Here is a 15960-nt window from a genome sequence, read left to right on the forward strand (position 1 = left end):
TTTGGCTGCAGCTCCCCATCAAGCATAAAGCATGCGTCGAAATAGAGAGAAACAAGTTCAACCAATGAGGTACTTCAAGCAGCATCTCCTCTAATGCTAAAACATCTAGCAGAGCATTTCTGCAAAGCCAATAAAAGCATTGCAGTGAAAAAGAGATGAGAGGGAACTATGACAGCTTGCCTGCTTGGTAACTTGGCCTTTGGTTTGGTTTAGGAGTGGGCCTGACCCAGCTGGGTTTATTAGCTGCTGGTGTCAGACGGTTTGGTAGGGGACGGTTTGGCCTGGCCTGGGGAGTTGTGGTAGGTTCAGATGTTGTCGGAGTTGAAGACACTCTTCCCTCCTCTTGGTTTCCCTTTACTGTCGGGTCTGTGGTTGAAGGAGGAAGTGTGCTCAGAGTGTCGCTTTGTGGTCCAGCACTCGAGGGGGTGGGAACGGAAGAAGTGGAAGCTTCTGAGGAGGAGTAAGCCTGCGTAGCTCCTGTGGTCCCTGGAACTACAGATGGAGTTACATCTACCCTGGAGGTTGGTGTCATAGTTAGGTCTGGGTAGGTAGTTGATTCTGTTGGGTTGGTAGTTAGGTCTGGGTAGGTAGGTGATTCTGTTGGGTTAGTAGTTAGGTATGGGTAGGTAGTTGATTCTGCTGGGTTAGTAGTTAGGTCTGGGGTGGTAGTTGATTCTGTTGGGTTAGTAGTTAGGTCTGGGGTGGTAGTTGATTCTGCTGGGTTAGTAGTTAGGTCTGGGTAGGTAGTTGATTCTGTTGGGTTGGTTGATAGGTCTGTGTAGGTAGTTGATTCTGTTGGGTTAGTAGTTAGGTCTGGGTAGGTAGTTGATTCTGTTGGGTTGGTAGTTAGGTCTGGGGTGGTAGTTGATTCTGTTGGGTTGGTAGTTAGGTCTGGGGTGGTAGTTGATTCTGTTGGGTTGGTAGTTAGGTCTGGGGTGGTAGTTGATTCTGTGTCTGGGGTGGTAGTTAGGTCTGGGGTGGTAGTTGATTCTGTTGGGTTGGTAGTTAGGTCTGGGTAGGTAGTTGATTCTGTTGGGTTAGTAGTTAGGTCTGGGGTGGTAGTTGATTCTGTTGGGTTGGTAGTTAGGTCTGGGGTGGTAGTTGATTCTGTGTCTGGGGTGGTAGTTAGGTCTGGGGTGGTAGTTGATTCTGTTGGGTTGGTAGTTAGGTCTGGGTAGGTAGTTGATTCTGTTGGGTTGGTAGTTAGGTCTGGGGTGGTAGTTGAATCTGTTGGGTTGGTAGTTAGGTCTGGGGTGGTAGTTGATTCTGTGTCTGGGGTGGTAGTTAGGTCTGGGGTGGTAGTTGATTCTGTTGGGTTGGTAGATAGGTCTGGGGTGGTAGTTGATTCTGTGTCTGGGGTGGTAGTTGAATCTGTTGGGTTGGTAGTTAGGTCTGGGGTGGTAGTTGATTCTGCTGGGTTAGTAGTTAGGTCTGGGGTGGTAGTTGAATCTGTTGGGTTAGTAGTTAGGTCTGGGGTGGTAGTTGATTCTGTTGGGTTGGTAGTTAGGTCAGGGTAGGTAGTTGAATCTGTTGGGTAAATAAGGGGCACACTTGGCTCAATGGTTTCGTATCCATCTGTTCCACTTGCTACAAACTCCTGTCTAGTCTGCAGATCAGAATCGGGCTGCGCGATGTCTTGGTTGAATGGTTTGGTGAGGTCAGAGCCGCCCATGTCGGGGAGGATGGCCTGAGTGGGCTTTGGGACGGATGTGGTCTCAAAGTCCTCCTTTGAAAGAGGATCGTCAGGGAGGTTTGGAAAGTTCGGTTCGTAGAAATCTATGGAATGAAAATAGGAAAAGTAAATATAAACAAAGGGGCATTCAAAAGCTGTCACGGTATTCATGTTCAGTTTGCAGTTCTAGATTAACATAATCTCTCGCACCATTGCTGAATTCATCATAGTTGTCCTGTGGAGCGACAGGTGAAATCAAAGGGTCATCTGCAGAAAAACAAACCAACATTAGATGTTTGACAGTTTGGCATCCATTTGCAATATACCCATCTTCAATTCAACCTGATATTTTCAGTATTCATGTTGTTGAATATTGGACATTGCTTCTGTTAACATAGAGTAGCACTGTCACCTGCAGAAGTCCATTTCTGCAGCTCTGCTTCGTCCTCCGCTGTGGTTGAGAGGAGTTTAATTAGTATTCCCTTTCATAGACATGGTTTTTCAAAGCTGGTGTTTGTTTATATGTTTACAATTCTTAAACCTTGTGAGCCAATGTACCTAGGTTTATTGTACTTTACATAATCACATAATCTATTAATGATGAATCCAGATTTCTAGACGAATTGATCCTCTCCACGCGTGTGTTGGTTCTGTTGTGGTGTTTTTGTGGTGTGGTGTTGTGTTGTGTTGTGGTGTTGTGGTGTGGTGTTGTGTTGTGGTGTGTTGTGTTGTGTTCTGTTGTTGTGTTGTTGTGGTGTGGTGTTGTGTTGTGTTGTGGTGTGGTGTTGTGTTGTGTTGTTGTGGTGTGTTGTGGTGTGGTGTTGTGTTCTGTTGTTGTGTTGTTGTGGTGTGGTGTTGTGTTGTGTTGTGGTGTGGTGTTGTGTTGTTGTGGTGTGTTGTGGTGTGGTGTTGTGTTCTGTTGTTGTGTTGTGGTGTGTTGTGTTGTTGCGGTGTGTTGTGGTGTTGTGGTGTGTTGTGGTGTGGTGTTGTGTTCTGTTGTTGTGTTGTGGTGTTGTGCAGCGCTTGCCTGCTGCGTCGCAGTGGTTCTTGTAGTCTGGACAGCAGTTGCTGAACTTGATACATTCAGGATCACAGGTGCACCTGCGGCCCCTCTTAAAGGCTTCCCCACACCGCCCCTTACACGAGTGTCCTCCAGGCAAACACACACACGGTAAACACACAAACGAAGCTCCAACACAAGACTACCGCAATGATTAATGAAAACCTCTATAAAGATGTTTAAACGTTTGTACGGTTCGGTGGGTTTTCCTCATTTTAAATCCGTAGTGAAATAACTGCTAAATAAACGGCTGTGGGTTAAACACAATTATTTATTATCATTCATATTATTCACGTTATTGATATTAAATGTATAAATGTAGGCGCGTTGTCCTTACTTTGGGTGCATTGGGATTCATAGTCCGTGCAGCATTCCTCATGGGCCAGACAGCCGTAGTCGCACTGGCACATGTAGCCTCGGTAGAACTCCAGGCCGCAGCGGTCCTTGCAGTTGGCTTTTAAAGAAAGCATTTAAAAGCCAAACTCGTGACACATTTTTAAATAATGCAATATTTAAATTGTTTGAGAGTCAAGGCATAACTTCCCCAAGCACTTGTGACACTCATGACAACAGCTTCCAGGAAAGCCTTTGCACATCTTCATTTTTACATTTTAAATGTTTTAATTTAATTTGCATACTCACTTTGGGCCCCAACCCATGAAATGGAGACGGTCATTATAGTGGCCATAGCAGCCAGGAGCAGAGAGGAAGGCATGTTAACAGGCTTTGTTTCTCCCTGTAAAGCAAGAAAGGCAAATAAACAGTGAACACATGTGACCGATGAATGTTAGGATGCAGGTCCTACTGTGGCTACAGTAGAACCGTGATGAGGAGCTGGTGACTCACCTCCCAAACAGCCTCGGGGATGTTTCCACGTGAATGCTGAAGGTTGGGGCCGAGGTCCTTTTAAAGGCTCCGGGGCTCTCTGACCGCCGTCATAATGCTGGTGACCTCACATCCGCCGCCAGGCGAGCCAGGGAGGGCCTTCGCTTTAGGACGGCCCCGCTTCCACCAATACCATCGCCCCGTTGGAAGCACAACAACACACATCTGAGCCAGGGACTTTGACATCACAGACTTCCCCTTTTTCCGAGACAATGCATTTATATATTATACACTGTGACCAATAATATTCAATCATAATGGCTTCTTGTAAATATTGGCATTAGATCAGTGCTGTTATATGTCTATGCATATATATATATATATGTATATATATATATATATATATATATATATATATATATATATATATATATATATATATATATATATATATATATGAGAGAGAGGGATAGGGAAGGAGAGGGAGACAAACTCAAAGTGACTGGAGCGGATAGAGCAGTACAGTAAGGGCATACGTTTAGTTTGGTGTTGATGTGTCTGTGAGAAGTTTCACCAGCTCAGCAGTGTCAGCGCACTCGAAACATTGACTCACTGCACACTACTCGCCTACTAGCATGATGTAGGGTTACACAGTCAAAGGTTCAGTCATTGAAGTCAACACAGGCAGCATGTCAACCAAACTATTTCTAAAAATGATAAATTGACAATGAAAAGGGGAAATTACGAATTGAAACAGTACTCACTACCGTCAATTGAAGTACCTCTACATCGTAGGGTAAGACACAGATAGATCAACTGCGCCCCCATGTGGTCATGTGTAGCAAACCAAGTGAAAGTAATCCTAGTTTGAGGCTAGTATTGTAAGTATAATGTAGGCCTATGCATTGTACATTATTTGTAAATAATATTTGAAATAGCATGATTTATTTCCATTGATTTATTTAGCATCTGTGTTTCTACATTAATGATGGTTTCAGGTGTTTCATAGCATCTTAAATACGAGCAGGCCTTAAGTCAAAGGCAAAGACAGGAAAAAATACATGAAATAGAAGAAGGCATATAATATGAGATCCATCATAAAATATGTTGCATTGGTGCGATATGTTATATTCATGTTAAATTAGGGTTTGGAATCGGATGCGTTTATCTCGTTCTATTTCTCTGTTCCCGCTCGACAGGAAATGATTATTCAGATCTGGTTAGAACAGGAAACAGCCCCGTTCACACCTCAGGCCCACATTGTGCTACTGATCAGTAAAGAATCTGTCTGATGTCACCTGTCACATGCATTAAGAGCTTACTAGGAAACGAAGTCATGGAGATCAATTCCCGTGGAATATCAATGATCGAATAATGAGATGAGCCCCCTTCCTTAATCACTAAATATATTCAGACCCCAAACCCGTCCGTTATTGTTTGGCATGAGGACAGTTCTCCAATGGGCCGATAGGGGGCGACAAATAAAAGCTCATGAGTGAGAGACACGCATGCACACACACACACACACACACACACACACACACACACACACACACACACACACACACACACACACACACACACACACACACACACACACACACACACACACACACACACACACACACACACACACACACACACACACACACACACACACACAGGATAATAATAGCTCAGAGTAACAGGTGGCGGGATCCACACATACAATCATCCCCGCTGCTTTGATTGACATTTTATTTTATTTTGGGGAGCTGCATGTTAATTAAAGTCTTAACAGAGACCCCAATGGTTTCATCTGTTGTGCCATTCATTGGTCATAACGATGGTAAATGTCCATGTGTGTTTCCTTTACTGTCCTGCTGGTTCCTTTGGAGATGAGGGTTGAGCAGATCGTGTGTTTATGGCAACCCCCCCCCCCCCCAATAATCACCTCCAATACGCAGTCTGTTACCATTCAACAAAGTGGAGGAGTAGTTATGGCATTGCCTCTGTGTGGTGTGTGTGCGTATGTGTGTGTGTGTGTGTGTGTGTGTGTGTGTGTGTGTGTGTGTGTGTGTGTGTGTGTGTGTGTGTGTGTGTGTGTGTGTGTGTGTGTGTGTGCGTGGTGTGTGTGTGTGTGCGTGGTGTGCGTGCGGTGTGTGTGTGCGTAGTGTGTGTGGCTGATGGTTGAAGCAGTCTCACCTGGCCGCGTCTGTTGGGCTCACACACACACACACACACACACACACACACACACACACACACACACACACACACACACACACACACACACACACACACACACACACACACACACACACACACACACACACACACACACACAATAGTTGTCTGATTAAAGGAGATTGTCTTATTCAAAGGAGGATTGTAGATGTTCTTGCTTGGACCAATGTGTCATTGGCTGACCTCCTGGTCGGCGATGTGTTCACCTTTGGGAAATAACAACAAAGTAAAAATAATACTCTGGGTTTGCTCTGAATTGTATAGTGTTTTCTGTGTTTCCTTAATATTGATATATCAATTAAATCTAAACAAATGATTTTTGTACAGGTATCATCCATCATTTATTGGATGATACCTGTATATTTGACTATCTATTTTAGTTACCAACATGAAGCCTCCTGCTGTGCTGCCTCTGACCTACGGCTGAACCAGCGGCGGGTACCCCGTTAGGGGCCTGGAGGCTCGTGAAGTACTGAAGGACCAACCCTCCCTGGAGACAGAAAACATCACATTGTTTTGGTTAATGGAAATAGCTTCTGGCGATGGCAACAAGTGGTGAACATTCTCAGGTCCGCCTCCTGTGTTGATTGTAAATAGCGCCACTGTACGCCTGATTACATATCAAAGTGTTTGCATTCGTTTTTTATTGGGTATTTTGTTGATGCAATTTAAAATATTTGAACTGATATATATATATATAATGATTTCAGGCCGATATCATTTTAAGATTGCTATTTTACATGGTTCATTCAGCAATAAGATATATATTTTAGCAATAATAGGTGTACATTTAATTTATGAAATCTATTAAATTATCCATTCATCTAAATTATTAATTAATCTCTTTATTTGAAAAACAGCAAACATGCAGAAACCTCGTACCTGCCAATCATACATTATTTATTTATTTTTCTATGGTTATAAACTTAAAAAACAAATATCCAATGATAACTCGGTATATTTTATAAGGCCCGCCTACAAATGGTTGCTATGCCTACAACAAATGTCTGCCTGAGTGAAAAACTCACAAGCCAATCAGGATCAAGGTGGGTGGGAGTTTGCGCGCTGAACACCGCCGGGTAAAACTCACTCTGATCAAAGCTCTCAGCGGGCTGCTGCTGGACGGAGGGACAGAAGGGGACATGTGTTATAAAGGTCTTCACCAATACGGATTCAGGTAATTATTGATCTTTATTGATATATTCTACTGCGTGGAAATGAGTTGAAAAGTACCTCGAGGGACTGCGCCAACACGCCGACTAGTCCTGCATGACAGGGACCATGTTACCCCTGTTCCTCATGTTACTCATGTACTCATGTTACTCACGTTAATTCATGTCCATCCACGTTACCAATGTTATTCCTGCTACCGCACTTCACCCTCCACAGAGACCACAGGGCAGGGATGTGATCGATGTGAGAAACGTCCTTATAGTTAAATGAAGGATGAACCGAGGAAATCTCCTATAGATCTAGTCCTCTACAAAGCGCGTCATCATCCTAATGTTTAATAAATGTCTTTAATAAATGTCGCCTGCTTGCTCAGCTTTGATAAACTCATCCTGAATGCGATAAAGAGTTAGGCGACTCATCATCTAATGAAAGGCCAGTTGGCCATAGCCTATGTGGTCATTTCGCCAACATGTTGTGATGAATCGTTTTGAGTTGTAACGTCACACCTCTTTAACTAATGGATGTCATTTCTTTAAGCATCTAAAGTTTCAAATGAAGAATATGTCTTCATGCTGGGACGTTTGAAAAGAGTTTCTGACTCCTAGTTCTGTGATCCAAGGACGATGGCAGCATTAGGCTGTACTGGGTCATTATTCTGTTATTTAAGCTTCACTAATGTCTTTATTCTCTATACAATGCAACTTGTGTATGTTTATACAGTGAGATCGTAAGGATGATGTATTAAATTCTGCCCTGAAGTCTGTTAACTCAGCCACTCTTGTAGGAATCCCATTTGAAATGATGGGAGTGTCCTAAAGGTGGGCATATTAATAGTCAGTATCAGCTGTAGCATTTAATAGGACTTAAAGTTATTGGGTCCTTTTGTCCCCGAGACCAGAATTGGAATTAAGATTTCAGTGCTACTTTGTGAATGCAAATCCTTATCTGAGATTAACTGGATACTTATTTTATTTTCTAATCATTTTCATATTCAGATGCAACTAAATCAGATTTCTGACTTATTGACTGGTGAATGTGAACTCTGAGTGCCTGGTCTGAAAGCCTTCAGTCCGCTCATTATTGTTCTCTCAATTGATGAAAGCATATTCTAGTTACTACTATTCTAGCTGCTACTATAGTCCTCTCCAATCTTTTTGGATCAACAGCTTTATTTGTGGTTGCATTTCAGGAACTTTCATTATGATTCTCTTTTATTTGTATTTGTGTTTATTTATATGTTGTCAAACTAATATTGTTAGATGTATCTAAACTCAGTTGTGAGCAATGATAGGACGTAACAAAGAATATTGCCAAAAAGATGTTGATTAAATGATTGTCCCCCTCTAATTAATTAAGTGTTTGCATGTTGTCGGAAGATTGTCATCCACTGATGCTTGAGCTATCCTGCTGTCTCTGTTGTAATCACCGTCTGTGAGCTGCTGAAGCCAAAGCTGTAGCTTTGATATTTCTTGGCTGGTTTTCCTTCTCTCCGTTCTGTAATGTGATACTATAAGGACACAGGTTAGTTTCAAAAGCTGCTGAGAGAAGATTGATACCGTCTGTCAGAGATTTATTTCTAGGAGTCAGAGTTGCTTTCCTTTTGTTTACCAAACATATTGCACAAGTCCTCAAAGATCGTTTAGCAAACTCATGACTATTTGTAGTCCTTCCCACTAAATAAGAAGTGAGAGAAAGCAGTTCAATGTAATATGTGATGCAGTTGCAAACCATCCCTATTTCTAAGATAGTCAATACATTGACATTTCAGTCCTGACCCTGCAGTACAATATTCCTTGCTTCTCCGACCCAGAGTCTAGTTTTCGGCTCAGTTGATAAGGTTTGGGTCAGTTTGGGTTCAATGGAGATTGAACAACTGTAAAGCAAAACTATACTTAAATGTATCAAGTATATCTCCTAGCGCCTGCGTTTCATATGCTGGTTGAGCAATGCTGCATGATGGCATGGGTGCTGGTGATTGTGCTTGTTAAGATAATTTTAGACTTAATAGACCAAGCACTGGCTCTAAATGCTGGCTGTCAACTTCATCTCTCATAGCTACCGGGGTCTTCCTGTCCAGAGCACAGTAACACAGTAATACAGTAACACAGTAACACAGTAATACAGTAATACAGTAATACAGTAATACAGTAACACAGTAATACAGTAATACAGTAATACAGTAACACAGTAATACAGTAATACAGTAATACAGTAATACAGTAACACAGTAACACAGTAATACAGTAATACAACCTTAATCATCAGCACATGTGTGTTCAAGACTAGGGGAGGCTGAGCTGATTGCGTTCACTTGAGTTACTTTAGTATTTTGCGCTTCCAGGACCTTAATGAGCCAACCTCAGCCGTAGGGAACAGGAAGGGGCGCTGACGGGGATGGTGACAGAAGCGCAGGCAGGTGCATTAGTCTCAACTCTCCCCGGCTGGGCCTCCGATACCTGCCTATCTCTGAACCCCGGGATCCTCTTCCCTCCGCCCTGGTTCTGATCCACCCCCCCCCCCACCCCCCACTCCTCTAGCCCCTCCTGGCTCCCCCAGGCAGCCTGGTATGGTGCCATTGGCAGATATTAATTATAGATGGCGAGGCCCTCTGCTATATAGGCTACCCTGCTGTGGGGCCTCCCCGGGCTGGCTCTCAGAGCAGGGTGGCAGGGGCCTGGGGAGGGAGGCACCGCGGGCCAAGGCTGTTACATCACAGAACCACCAGGGAGCTTCGCCGTAGCACGTCTGATTGCGGGGTCACTATCTACTATGGATGAACTCTGCCCCTTGTCTCCTCGTAGAGCCGATGGGAGGGTTCCCCCAGCCCCCTCCAGCCCTCACCAGGCCCCCGCAGCACGCCGCCTCTGGGGCCGGTCCTGGGGCCGGTCCTGGGGCCGGTCCTGGGGCTGTTTCTGGGGGACTGGAGATGCTGGGCGTTTTGCTAGTGACAAGAGAGGTGGAGGTTTGTGAGGACGGCTGCAGCCTGTGGCAGGCCGTTTGGACAGGACTAGGGTGTCTTTGGGACTGTTAGATTAACTTAAAGGATCTCAGACAGGTCGGTAGACGTACGCCACAGAGCTGCTCCAGGACATCACTTCACAACCGCTGTTCTGGAGGTGTGGTGGAAGTCCTTTTGTTTCAACAAGCTAGACAGATAGAAGTGGTTTGGGAAAGGAAGGCTTTAAGCAGGACATTACGATGTTTCAGCTCACAACCTTCTGGAATTAAATTTGAGCGAAACTTCTGTCTGGTCCATAAAATGATGTGTATTATGTAATTAATAATTATATCCTCGATCATTGACCTTTTTATTTTGGAACGCGTTTTAAAGAGATCGTCTCCTCCGCTCATGAGGCTCAAAACAACCACGAAATAAATCAAAAAATATTTCCACATAAATGATTACATCGCACAAAAGAAACAATGGTGGACAATGAATGAATGAAGCTCAGAGCTGATGTGGAGGGCCCCGGTGCCTCATGCCTGGATGCCATCAGAGTCATGTGGTGCCCTCTCCTCCCAGTCTGTCCTCTGGCACGCTGACAGTGGCTGGACTGGACTGGACCCTGTAGTGACAGAGCGACATTGAGGCCCGGACAATGAGTGTCCCTGAGGGCTCTAAACACGCAACTCGTTCTCCCTCATTGTCCTATCTCGCTCTCCGGCCCTGCACCTTAATGCCCCTCGCTCTCCGGCCCTGCACCTTAATGCCCCTCGCTCTATGCCCCTCGCTCTCCGGCCCTGCACCTTAATGCCCCTCGCTCTCCGGCCCTGCACCTTAATGCCTCTCGCTCTCCGGCCCTGCACCTTAATGCCTCTCGCTCTATGCCTCTCGCTCTCCGGCCCTGCACCTTAATGCCCCTCGCTCTCCGGCCCTGCACCTTAATGCCTCTCGCTCTCCGGCCCTGCACCTTAATGCCTCTCGCTCTCCGGCCCTGCACCTTAATGCCCCTCGCTCTATGCCTCTCGCTCTATGCCTCTCGCTCTCTGGCCCTGCACCTTAATGCCTCTCGCTCTCTGGCCCTGCACCTTAATGCCTCTCGCTCTCCGTCCCTGCACCTTAATGCCTCTCGCTCTCCGGCCCTGCACCTTAATGCCTCTCGCTCTCCGGCCCTGCACCTTAATGCCTCTCGCTCTCCGTCCCTGCACCTTAATGCCTCTCGCTCTCCGGCCCTGCACCTTAATGCCTCTCGCTCTATGCCTCTCGCTCTCCGGCCCTGCACCTTTATGCCTCTCGCTCTCCGGCCCTGCACCTTAATGCCTCTCGCTCTCCGGCCCTGCACCTTAATGCCTCTCGCTCTATGCCTCTCGCTCTCCGGCCCTGCACCTTAATGCCTCTCGCTCTCCCGCCCTGCAGCTTTATGCCTCTCGCTCTCCGGCCCTGCACCTTAATGCCCCTCGCTCTCCGGCCCTGCACCTTAATGCCCCTCGCTCTCCGGCCCTGCACCTTAATGCCCCTCGCTCTCCGGCCCTGCAGCTTTATGCCTCTCAGCTCTTCTGCAGCTTCTGGTCTCTGCCTCTCCCTCCATTTGGAATGAGTGCAAAGGCTCATTTGCAGGTTAATTTATTTGTGGGTGTGTGTGTCTCTGTGTGTGTGTGGGGGGGTGAAGAAGCCATCAAGGGCTACGTTATTATGAACGTGAACATTATTATTATTATTATTTCCTCTTCATTATCTATTTATTTTTGGCGCAGTACTATTTGGATAAAGGTTGATGTGTGCAGAGTGAATGATGTTCAGAATGTCGCTGAGCCCTAACCCTAACCCTAACCCTCTCTTCTCTGCTGTCACCTTTTATTACTCACAGTCTCGGCCCTGTGAAGGCTGCAAATGATTCAGGAAATTATCATCTTTAAAATCCTTCTTCACGTTGAGCTGCCAATAAATCCAATATCCTAGGTACTAGGCATGGGTAGACTTGGGTAGTTAGCCTTACTGTATTCCTACCCTCTCCTATTCCCCTCCTGTAGAGTCGGTCCTACTCTGTCTCAGCCTCTTAGCTTCCACCATCTCAATGTCAGCGCGGCGATCTGATGAAATCATGTACGGCGTCGTGGAGTAACACGGGACGGGTACCGTTTGTCACGTCGCTGAAAAAGATTTGCGCCCACCTTGTCCTCCCCCTCTCAGTGTTCATCCCCCACATTTATCCTCCTTCCTTTTCACCTTCTCCCTCCCCCCTCCCTCCCTCCCTCCCTCCCCCCCTCCCTCCCTCCCTCCCTCCCCAGAGCCAAAGACAGCTGGGGCCGTCGGGCCGATCAGTGGTGTGCTGCTCTGTTGTTAGTTTCTGTTCATGTTTCTCTACTCTCACTTTAATTTCCAGAGCAGTGAAGGCAGGTGGTGGGGGGGGGGGGGGGGAGCACCAGATCAATGAGGGAACCCACAGATAGAGCTGAGGTCTGCACAATCACATGCAGCATCTGTTTCCTGTTACGTTGTTCCATGAACTGAGAGTTCTGTGACCAAAACAGTTTTCTCTGTGTCTCTCTCTTTCCTTCGTTCTTTGACGCCTCCCTGCCGTTCATGGAGACCTCCTGTGTGTTGTCGCCTTGTGACGGGGGAACGGTCACGGGGCTGCTGCAGAGAGAGTTTATCTTGGTCAACGGTTTTGGTGGCTGGTGGCATCGCCTGCCTGGGGGTTCCTGATATCAATTAACCGGCGGGCCAAGAGACGCCGGGTCGAGTCTTTCAACGTTTATTCCCTTTATCACAGACGCGCTCCAGAGACCCATTCAACTCAATTTATTGACGGCCCTTTCTCTGTCCATGACTAACCCGTGGTCTTAAATGGACGTGAGGAATGCTGCAGGAATACCCGCTGCAGACCTTAGAGCGTCTGATAGGAGTGGTCCCTCTTCTGGGGCGGCTACCGGGCGCTAGGTAAGCGTTTGGCAGACGTTAAATCACTCCAAGCACCAGCTGTACGGGGACATTACCACAGCATTTTCCTGTAGCCCGTAGATTGGAGCCGGTTACTGTGTCCTTGCTTCCAAGCGGGAAGCAAGGACACAATCAGCCACAAGCTGATGTGTGGGGAGCTCTGAGCTGGGGACAGTGGCAGCGGGCCAAGCAGAGACCCAGGTGAGGCCGCCACACGTGTGTGTGTGTGTGTGTGTGTGTGTGTGTGTGTGTGTGTGTGTGTGTGTGTGTGTGTGTGTGTGTGTGTGTGTGTGTGTGTGTGTGTGTGTGTGTGTGTGTGTGTGTGTGTGTGTGTGTGTGTGTGTTAGGTTTGACTCTAAAATAGGGAATCAGTACAGCAGGCAGATTGACAACATGAAGCAGGATGGACACAGAGGGCGAGGAGAGCCTTTGTATTGTCCCAGTCTAGGGCGGTAGGGGTACACCAGCAGCTATGTTGGACCCTTCCTTTGCCCAGACTCTGCCCAATGGGCAAACCCAAAGGTCAGGAAAGGTCAACTGGTGACATTTAACCTTCCTCGTGTTCCTTGAAGTGTTTTGAGGTCAGGCATCAGACTGCCTGTCGTCGTCGGTCTGTCCTCTCTATTCAAACTCGTTACACCTCTAATGTTAAAACCAAAGCAAATGTCTTCAAGCAGAGGCACGATGAGTGGGTCCAGCTGAAATATGTCTTCTGCTACTTATCACCGGCTTCCATTATCACTTTGTCACTTCTACTGGATTGGTCATCAATCAAGAGCTTTAATAATCCTACGATTTTATTTGATAACTTCATAGATTCCTATTTTGTGGCTCATTTAATTCTGTCTGTGTTTATATAATCACTAAGTCTTACATTAAGCTTGGTGGATGTTTTCATATGGATTGATGAGAGTGAATGGTTGTCCACCAGGCTGAATGGATCATCCCATACTGGCTGGACTGTGGATGGACCAGCATGGCTTTACCCGCCCAGCCAGGAGAGGGGGTGCAGCCAGCATGCCGACTGACACATTCTCACACACGCACGCACGCGCACACGCACACGCACGTACATGGAAATAGGGTTGCTTTTGGGAAGCTAAATGATATGTGTGCCTTTTTAATGTGCTGCCCGCTTCCTCGAGATGGGTGCAAGTATGAATAAATACATGTCAAAATGGTCAGCATGAGATTCTTGGGCTGCGTCTGTAGCTGGTTCTTTGAGCCCTCCAGTATGGGCTGTTTATGTGGGGAAGATGTTACTCCCTTCTGGATACCCAAGCAGCTCACTCAGAGGAGCCGCATCTCAGGAACACCTCCTGACTTAACCTCCAGAGCGGATGAAACCTTTTAATAGAAAGGCAACGAGGGACCCAGCTGGCTAGTCCATGCAGTGTTTACCGCCGTGTGTTTGACAGAGAAGGTCTGCATAAGACAGATCTGAGACCCTGATGTAGACCCCCCCCCCCCCCCCACCAGCGCCCCTCCTCCCTCCAGGCTGTCCGTACGAGGGGGGGGTCGGTCTGCGGTCCCCTCCAGGCCTCCACCGACCTGTTCCTGGGGGTGAGGAGCAGCCTCTGGGTGTTCTCCCCGAGCCGCCTCCTGGTCTTTATTGAGCTGGGAGTGCTCTCTCTCTCTCGCTCTCTCCCTCTCTCTCTCTCTCTCTCTCTCTCTCGCTCTCTCTCTCGCTCTCTCTCGCTCTCTCTCGCTCTCTCTCGCTCTCTCTCGCTCTCTCTCGCTCTCGCTCTCGCTCTCGCTCTCGCTCTCGCTCTCGCTCTCTCGCTCTCTCGCTCTCTCGCTCTCTCGCTCTCTCGCTCTCTCTCTCGCTCTCTCTCTCTCGCTCTCTCGCTCTCTCGCTCTCTCGCTCTCTCTCTCTCTCTCTCTCTCTCTCTCTCTCTCTCTCTCTCTCTCTCTCTCCCGCTCTCTCGCTCTCTCTCTCTCTCGCTCTCTCTCGCTCTCTCTCTCGCTCTCTCTCTCGCTCTCTCTCTCTCTGGTTTTAACGGCTTTCTCTCGCCCATGTTTTTAATAAAGGGTAGTATCAAACATTTTCCTCCTCTGGCAAAAACCAACAACCTAAAACCACTTTGTTTTATGCTGATATTTCTGTTGGTTTCAGAGTGCGTGAAGGGAAATAAGATCCAGGCGCTGGTCTGGCTGGGAGGGTCTGTAGAGGTCGAACGAGGCCAGAGACGAGTGGGGAAGCTAGGGTCTAACAGGTCTAATGCAGGTCTCTCCCCCCTCTCTCTGTCTCTGTAGGCTGCTGTGAGGACTCCCTGACCCAACATGGCCTTCTTCCAGAACCACTTCTGGGTGAGTGTCACTGTGAGCCAATGATCCAGATAACCCAAAGGTGTCAGGCCTCATGGATTCACACACGTGTTAGGGTTTTCATCCGATCCGCAAGCATAACGATGTGTACTTAAATAATGACAGAAAATGCGGCAAAGGCTAATGCCAAGTCACATACGCCCTGTGTATCATTGTAACATGGACGAGGGCTGGTGTGTACACACACACACACACACACACACACACACACCACACCACACCACACCACACCACACCCACACACACACCCCCTATGTATGTGCAGGTACTGTAGAGCTATTTCAGGTGTGCCCTAGTTCTATTTGCCCTGTCTCATCAGACTGGGGCCTTACCCCTCTACTGCCTCCCTAAACATTCAGACTTATTTTTCTAAGCGGGATAAGGACCTAGCCTGTATGGTGGTGGTCTGGTGGTAACCATTCCATTAGCTGGATCGAGTTGTTACTGGATAATACTAACTATCGGTTGGGGAAGAGGTCTGTCTTGCCAGGATTCGGAGTGCTCTGTATGATTTCGTGGCTTTCCTCCTTGTTATTATGTGGGCAGCCCTGTTCTGTCATGTGTGGGGTTAGTTGAAGTGCTCAGGTAAACAGAAAGTACAGGTTTGGTTGTCCAGATGAAAGCAACAAGACGAAAGGTGTTACGTAGATGGAGGAGGCAATATGGCAGCGCTGTGTAAGAGATGTAAACCAAGCTGTTTAAATGAGAGCGTTAACATGCTCCCCCTATATAGAATGTCTTAGTGCTCCCCCTATATAGAATGTCTTAGTGCTCCCCCTATATAGAATGTCTCTG

At 47.0% G+C, this 15960-nt stretch overlaps 2 protein-coding genes across 2 annotated transcripts in view; one reads left to right on the plus strand and one right to left on the minus strand.

Annotated features, from left to right (window-relative positions):
• Nucleotides 1-4736, minus strand: part of prg4b (proteoglycan 4b) — a 7125-nt gene extending 2389 nt beyond the window's left edge. Inside the window, exons 1-8 of the mRNA XM_056603327.1 lie at nucleotides 4094-4736; nucleotides 3579-3737; nucleotides 3375-3468; nucleotides 3070-3186; nucleotides 2700-2822; nucleotides 2085-2123; nucleotides 1883-1939; nucleotides 181-1776 (exon numbers count right to left, since the gene is read on the minus strand). Of these exons, the coding sequence (XP_056459302.1) occupies nucleotides 181-1776; nucleotides 1883-1939; nucleotides 2085-2123; nucleotides 2700-2822; nucleotides 3070-3186; nucleotides 3375-3447 (2005 nt within the window). The 5' untranslated portion in view covers nucleotides 3448-3468; nucleotides 3579-3737; nucleotides 4094-4736. The remainder of the gene's footprint in view (nucleotides 1-180; nucleotides 1777-1882; nucleotides 1940-2084; nucleotides 2124-2699; nucleotides 2823-3069; nucleotides 3187-3374; nucleotides 3469-3578; nucleotides 3738-4093) is intronic.
• A 2120-nt stretch (nucleotides 4737-6856) lies between these two features.
• The window catches only part of fcho1 (FCH and mu domain containing endocytic adaptor 1), a 38679-nt gene continuing 29575 nt past the window's right edge, over nucleotides 6857-15960 (plus strand). The window contains exons 1-2 of the mRNA XM_056604429.1: nucleotides 6857-6960; nucleotides 15094-15147. Of these exons, the coding sequence (XP_056460404.1) occupies nucleotides 15121-15147 (27 nt within the window). The 5' untranslated portion in view covers nucleotides 6857-6960; nucleotides 15094-15120. The remainder of the gene's footprint in view (nucleotides 6961-15093; nucleotides 15148-15960) is intronic.

Source organism: Gadus chalcogrammus, chromosome 12, assembly GCF_026213295.1.
Source record: "Gadus chalcogrammus isolate NIFS_2021 chromosome 12, NIFS_Gcha_1.0, whole genome shotgun sequence".
Classification (NCBI taxonomy): Eukaryota; Metazoa; Chordata; class Actinopteri; order Gadiformes; family Gadidae; genus Gadus; species Gadus chalcogrammus.